This window comes from Vigna radiata, chromosome 5, assembly GCF_000741045.1.
Source record: "Vigna radiata var. radiata cultivar VC1973A chromosome 5, Vradiata_ver6, whole genome shotgun sequence".
NCBI classification, from domain to species: domain Eukaryota; kingdom Viridiplantae; phylum Streptophyta; class Magnoliopsida; order Fabales; family Fabaceae; genus Vigna; species Vigna radiata.
The window spans coordinates 13,944,693-13,952,844 of record NC_028355.1 but is presented as its reverse complement, the minus strand read 5'-3'; the positions used below and the strand labels follow the sequence as shown (position 1 = coordinate 13,952,844).

The following is an 8,152-nucleotide window of genomic DNA, read 5'->3' as shown; positions in this document are numbered from 1 at the left end:
TTTCATTAATGTACAGAGAAGAAGAGAAAGATGATTGAGGATAGTTGAGAGGTGTAGGATATTTTTGAAATAAAAAAAATAGTGAAAAAGTATAAAATATTTTTAAAATAAATTAAAATAGTTGGGACGTGCATGACCCACTTCGATACCCAACAATAAAAACCAGCTAAATGTATGATATATAAGAAGAAAAATTCACAATTTTTTTTAAGGTTATGAATTAGAAGGGATTTTAGACATTATTTGATAACTCGAGAACCATGAAATTCAAATCTCCATCATTACGCCATAACAAAATTCTAACATTATTTTTTACAATTTTTCCCATTATTTCTTTTATATTTACTCAGAAAAACAACACAACAATTTGAAAAAAATATATAATCAATATCCTTATTCATGTTTAAATTATTTATATTTCTTACTATGATTTTACTACTATTTCTTTCTCATTTACGGCAACTGTGTAAAACTTTTAGGAACAAAATAAATAGAGTTAAATGAAATAGAAAAAGAAAATCACTTTTACACAGTTGTCTAATCATAAACTACTAAATATGACAATTTTATAGAATTTCACCATAATCATTTTAAAAATCAGACTAATAGTGATTTTTATCCTTTGAGTAAAGAAAAGTTACTTTAGCAATAATACAATAAACTCCAAAAATAATAATTAATCTCACCAACAATGTATAGTCATTTGTCATAATTAATTTCTTCAATATCTAAATAAGCATATAATTGGTAGAACAACATTATAAGAATTCATAATTAAAATAAAAAAATGAAAAGTAGTAAAAAATACACAGTAAATAATAATATAATTTTAATGAAGGAATACCTAACATAAGTTTAGTTTTATTTTTTTGTGAGTAGAGGCCACCCCCATAAACAAATCATATTACTAACAAATGAAAGAAACAATAATAAAGCCATCACTGGATTATAAGGTCAGGGTCCAACAATTCTAGTGCCTAATTGATACCATAGAACGTGATGGAATAAAAACATTCAAAATTCTGAACTAGGAAATATTATGTTACTGAAATGCATACATGATTAAACCCTACTTATTAAGTTTTTTTTTTTTTTTTTTTTCATTTGACATCCCGTTTATATTTCACTGACCCATTATACATTGAAGTGCTGAAAGAGCAAAGGTTCGTTCAGTCACAAACTTTGTATGTAACAGCCTCTTGATAAGATCGAAAGCGACAAAGTGGACCTGATATTGACTATCTTTTCAGAGTTTGATGTTAATGGTCAGAAATGATCAACCACAAAAAAATTAAACTTTTGAACACAAAAATTGAAGCCCACAAATTAGCTATGATTAGACAAATAAATTTCTCAATTGATACAAAAGTAAAACCCATAGCAATAGACCAACTATCAATGTGCATTTGTGAACAATGGTTGTAGGATAAGAAGGGAGAAAATGTCACCGTTCTCCAAAATCATGACCACAGAAAAAGATGAATCCATAAGAACCAGGTATTACAAAGAATGCCATAAATTCAAAGTGATGGACAGAAGAAAAAGAAAAACCAGGATTTCGATTATTAATGGATATTCACAAGCCACTCAAAATTATCCAAATACAGAATGATCACACCTACCTATTATCATAAGCATTAAACAACTAAAGATCCATTTCCGAAGAAACAACAAGAGTTAGCATATATATTTTTAGGTTGAAAATACAAAAGAAAGGAAGATGCAAAGATTATTCTAGCAATTATAAAAAAACCAAGGGGCGGAAGCAACCCCACAAAACTCTCATGCAACCATCAAAATGCATGACAGGACAACACATCAACTTCTAGTGAAACTACGTTAACCTTTTATTTTTTGGTAATCATACAACACGGGATTAAGCATATCTGTCATGATAATTAACCACTGATTTGACAATTAAGTATCCTTATTAAAGATTGATGTAGCATAATACTTCTAATAAAAATTTTAAAGGCATGATGTGGTTTTAAGTTGGAACCAAGCTGCTGTCACTGCAATTTAAAGTTGTAGTTGTTGCAACTGTTTTCGTAACCAAGATGGAGACTGCATTTATTCACAACTTTTCACAGTATTAAAGTTTAGAAAATCTCTGCCAGTAAAACCTTTAAAAAGAATAAAACAATGCCTTAAATGAACATATTAAAAAAAAAAAGAACATCCACAACATTTATTATGTTCATGAATAAAGATATCAGAAATGACAACATATTATCCACACACAAAACTAGAGGACAGAATAGACTACTTATCATATCTTTGAAGGTAGGACCACTGCGTAAATGCTCGCTTCTTATCAGAGAGGTAGGATCTTGCCTCACAATATATGCATGAATTACAGATGAAAATTAAACTTCTTTCAACCAACTTTTGTATATCCTTCTTTAGTAGGCATATCCAGGGGAAAATAATCCGCAAGAAATCTAAAGAAATAAACCATTAATTAAAGCACAGTTTCTTTGAAGTGTAAAAGATAGATACGTACCATGAACAATAGATACACTTAAAATATAATTAAAGAGTAGCATGAATAATAGATACACTTGCAATATAATTAAATAGCACCGGCTCAATTTACAAGAAATTATTAGTTATAATTATTTTATTTACTTTTACAACAATTACATTAAAAAATCATTAACACGAGTTTTGATAGATTCTTAGTTTAAAATTGTTTCACACCCCTTGAAAATACAGACAGACATATAAAAGCACATAAGTGAGAAGCTGAAATTTGCTTGGGAAGTGATCAGAATGGCAAGACTGCCACACAAATATAGATAGTTTGAGGACAGAGCATAGAAGCAAATGCAATGTTTTGCTAAATTAATAAATTGATTAAATTAGCCATTAGTTATGGCTTCCCTTGCTTCATATTCAACGGGAGGAACAACCATAATCACTTCATCAAAAGAACCGCATTAGATGAAACAATTAGCAAAATCTGCAAAACATATTAGAACAAAAGCCAATGGCTAGAAACCAAAAATAACAGACCCATGCAACCAACCCCAACTAACAATAGCAGACTCACAATATAATAGAAGAAATCATAATTCATAAACCCCACATTCTCACTCATTTAATTTCCCAACGTTCGGACATTCCCTTGCAAAATGCCCTTCCTCCCCGCAGTTATAACACCCTCCTCCACCACCGCCGCCGCCTCCTCCTCCACCGCGTCTCCGTATCCTACCATCACCACCTGCACCACCACCACCACCACCACCCTGTCCGTGGTAACAATCCCTAGCCAAGTGACCTATTCTTCCACAATTATAACACTCAGGTCCTCCTCCTCCACCGCCGTAACCTCCTGCCCCTCTCCGGCCGATCCCTCCACCACGGCCTTCCCCTCCGCCGTAGCGTCCTCTTCCTCTCCCGGTCCCACCGCGAAAACCTCCTGGACGGCGAGATCTAACGGCGGAGGTGACGTCGACGGCCATGGCACGGCCGTCGTCGCCGTAATCGAGTAGGAACTCGACAGACTGGCCCTCGGTCAAGGAGCGGTAGCCGTCGGATCGGATGGAAGTGAAGTGAACGAAGAGATCTTCGGAGCCGTCCTGGGGAGTTATGAATCCGAAACCCTTCTGCGCGTTGAACCACTTAACGGTGCCCGTGGATCTCCGAGTTTCGGCCATGGGTCCTGAAGAGTTGGAACGTAATAGAAGGTTCTAGAAGAACCTAGAAGTTTCCGTTTTGGGGCTTTGGAAAGCTTAGGACGCTGAATTGGAGGGAAGAGCGAGGTGCGGCGATTGTGATTCGTCCATTCCCACGGAGGCGCTGATGTGGTATTGTATGTATGGATTTTGTGTCAGTGGAAAGAAAATAAAAGCGATATATTAATATAGTTAGGTGGGACCCATCCTCATCCTACTTGCTATAATTTCACACTCTCTGTTATCCTCGCCATCCACTTCTCATGCTTTATCCCAACACATTATTCATACCCCCACTAATATCTTCACTAGGACGGTTTCTTTTTGGAGAATATAAGGTTCGCCAAATTTATCAGATCATAATAGAATACTTATTTATTCTTTCAAAATAATATTCTCACGTACAACTATTTTCTACGCAATTTTTTTAAATAATTATAAATATAAGAATGGTAAACCTATTTGTAAAGACAAATTTATCAGATTGTAATAGAATAATTATATAGAATACTTATTCTTTCAAAGTATTCAATTATTTTCTACGCAATTTTTTAAAATAATTAAAAATATAAAAATGGTAAATCGTATTTGTAATTTCATTTTAAAACTTATTTATAAGAATATTTACAGCATATTACTGTAAATAAGACTGTAATTTATGTAATTAATTTTCTATCATGTTTTTATGTACTTGTGTGACATTCAATTACATATAAAACATATTATAATCCCGATAGTTTACATTTTAATATAATAGAACAGTTAGAGTAGACTTACAGTTTTAATATAATAGAACAGTTAGAGTAGACTTACAGTGAAGTTGTTAAGATTATAGTCATCCAAAACAACGTCAGATTGAAACTTCTACATAATAAAGTGCTTCAAAATAATACAATTAAATTCGGAAATCCTAAAAGAACTAAGTTGCAACATCTTCATCCTCCAAGACCTGCTCCAGAGGCACCTCCTCAACATCTGCTCACATCCAAGTGGATGATCATTGTAAAAAGAAGACATACACAGACAAGCCACAAACAAGCAAGGGTGAGAGTATAAAAATCATGTTATATCAATCACACTCAATATGCAATTCAACACAGATATACTAGATTTCACAATCAAGAATTGCTTCACTTAAAACTTGACTCGTCCGGACTAGAATGATTGTCGAGCTATGACGGGTCATGCACTCGTGGTGGCATCTACTACTTTGCAAAGTCATTGCCAAATAGTTTCACCCTACCACACTCACGAGGTTAGTCTGTACCGCGCCTTGGAGCATACTGGAAGCCTCTAAGACTAAGACCTCTTGCTACTACTCACGACATGATTCAATCCTCTTTAATTGAGAATGATTGATCATTGTAGTTTCAGGATAACCCCCAATACTGAGCTTCCATGAAAATCATTCTACACACACTAAAAGGGCACCACCATGAATCCTCTCCTTGAGGATCATGGAATTACGTCCATGAAACACACTTTGTTACACTTAACCACCAAGTATACCTCATATATTCACATGCTTTCAATCACATAACACTACTACTATCATACAATGCATTTCAGTTCTTACACACACTTGGTACAGCCAAGACAAGAGCAAAAGAGAGACTTAGACTCAAGGGGTTCGAACAGCACACCCCCAGATTCGCATGGCGAAACTGGGTTTTTTCGCATAGCGCACACCCTGAATTCGCAAGGTGAATTAGCAAACAGAAGTGTAGGACCTCAGGTCTCTCGCATAGCGCACCCAGGTCGCTACGTGAGATATGCGAGAACTCAAACAAAGAGCATGACTCTCTGGTCATTCGCACACCGCACAATGTCGCATAGCGAATGACCAAACAGGGGACACCCTCTACAGGGTCTCGCTATGCGAGACAATTCGCATAACATGACTGCATAATCTACAGAACGCAATTCTACAAATTTATGCACTCACACACCCAAGTTACCACTTCTAGCCATTTTTACCAATTTTAAACTCTTCTAATTTGTGATTTAGGTCCACTTAAACTTGTCTCAATGAATTTAAACATTCCTAACATGATTCCAAACTGATTAAGACCCAATTCTCAACTTAAAACTCTTAATTTATCAACCCAAGGACCCAATTTTAGTTTTACCATTTAGAACTTGCTTTAGAACGGCTTAACGCACCCTACAAGTCACAATTGACCTGCCTTAGAGGTTCCAACAGCCCAATTATGCCCATAACCCCTAACTCTCAAACTTACTACCTTACTTCCTCTCAAAAGGCCTAAAACACTACCAAGCCACCAAGTTTTCTACCTAATAACTCTTACAACAGTTTCATCACCACAACACCTCCAATATACACACAGCCAAAAATCGAACACACCAAAGACAGTCCACCAACATCACAATACAGATTCACTAATTCAACAGTGCAAAACATGCAACTTAAGCCATCAAAAACTAAATTCATGTCCAGGCAACATACTAATCCATAACGTAGCACACATATGCATTGTTTCATAACTCAAAGTAGAAACCTAGTTTATGCACAATCTAAATCACTGAACAGAAATCAAAAACTCAGCTCCCCTTACCTGAAGGGTTAAACTGCTTAGCTTAAGAGAACGACTCAACAATGCCTATCTTAGCAAGACCTATACAACACCCTACAACCACCACATTGGTGATGAAAGACAGCTCTTAGAGCTAGAATGAGGCAAAGAATGAAAAGAAGAACATACTAGGCACATGCAACCAGTAGAATCGCATGCCCTAGGTTCAAGAACAGCGGAGAAAAAGGGCAAAACCACTTACCCGCTCAAGAACGCGAAACTAATCGGGTAGTTGCGAAGCCCTTTGCGTCGGGAATGCTGAGACATGATAATGACATATTTTACCATGATTTTAGTGATGAATCAAGAGAAAATGTCAACCCTTTCTTAACTTTTTACCTTGTAAATCCTAGTTTTCTTTTAGTTTGTTAAGTGGTTGCACCCCAAGTTTTAATGAGATATTTTGCTCACTAATCCTTGCTTTCATGTGCTTAATGGAATTGGAAGAAGTCTATGCATCAAATGAAGACATTGGAAACCAAGAAAAGCAAGAAGAGCAAACAAAAAATGAAGAACTAGAAATCTGCTAAAATCAGGCTCGAGCCCCCCTGGCCTATGGGGCTCGAGCGCCAGTGCACCAGTTCATCAGTTTGACTGTCGTGTGCCTGAGCGCCCCATTTTTGGGGGGCTTGAGCGCCAACTTTTCTAACATGGCAGATTTGCCCTATTTCACTTGGATGCACGAAGAGCTTTGGATCTTTTGTAAACCAAACACATTTTCTCTGCTTGGGAGCTCTTGGAGGCGAGCTAGGAGCTGTGGGAACAATCCTTCTTCATCCTTGGGTTCTCTTCTTTCTTCCATTTCCACCATTGTTGTAAGNTTGAGNTCTCCATTCATGGAGAGCTAATTTCATTATTGTTGGGGGATTGTTGTAGCCACTGAACTCTTATGTAAATCACTTTGTTTTGAATGAATATATGCCTCTTTCAATGATTGTTAGTGTTTAACTCCTTCTCTTAATGCTTGTTGTGAAGTGGCTACCCATGACTTAATTTTAGGGTTTGCTTAATATTGAGAAATGTTGAGTGAATCCGGACTTGGGTTAAACACCTAAAGGAAATAGTGTCTAGGGATAAAACTAGGACCTTTGGTTGTCTTAAAATCTCATTTCTTAATGCAGGTGAACTAGTTAGGTTGCCAAGGGATTGAGATTTAATAAGTGAATCTAGGCTCTTTCTACCAAGGGATTGGGGTTTGAGTAAATTAGTAGATTGACATTGACATATTAATGAAGAGGAATGATTTTATTTGCATAAGAGTGAAGTCGGTGAAAGCAATCCCCCAACAATACCATTCCATTTCATTTCTAATCCTACCATTTCCAAGTGTTTGAGTGCTTAAGATCACTTTTATCATTTATGTTTTATAGTTACTTTAATTACACAAAAACTCATATAAAAGGGAATCATTCCTTAGCCTAAGTTAGTTAGTTAATTATACAATCGTAAAGTGTTAACTGAGTCTCTTGGGAAACGATACTCGGTCTTACCAGTTTTACTACTTGAACGATTTGGTACGCTTGCCAAAGTCTTAACAAAACACCACCTAATTGACAATGCAATGGTTGAATCAGTGTGAACAGTAGAGAAAAGTAGGGGTTAGAGGAACATTCTTAGAAAAAAAATGGTTTTTTTAGCTTTTAAGAGAGTTCAGCATAAGTATAAAATTGTTTTTCTTTATAATAAAGTCCACCTCTTTTATCTTAATATTGTTTTCACTCTTATTCTCTTTTAATATATATAAATATACTTAGGTTCTTGCATATGAGTTTTAATTTTTAGTCATTTAGTTAAATTATTTTTCTTTAAATATTTATTTAAAATTTATAAATTAATAAAAAATTTAAAGAATAGTCTAACTAAATTCATCATTAATTTATT

At 35.4% G+C, this 8,152-nt stretch overlaps 1 protein-coding gene across 1 annotated transcript; it reads right to left on the bottom strand.

The window, feature by feature from the left end:
* Positions 1-2,764: 2,764 nt before the first annotated feature.
* LOC106762426 (glycine-rich protein 2) lies at positions 2,765-3,975 on the bottom strand. Its single transcript, XM_014646330.2, has one exon. The coding sequence runs from the start codon at positions 3,657-3,659 to the stop codon at positions 3,093-3,095; it is 567 nt and encodes a 188-aa protein (XP_014501816.1). The 5' UTR covers positions 3,660-3,975; the 3' UTR covers positions 2,765-3,092.
* Between the last annotated feature and the right edge of the window lie 4,177 nt (positions 3,976-8,152).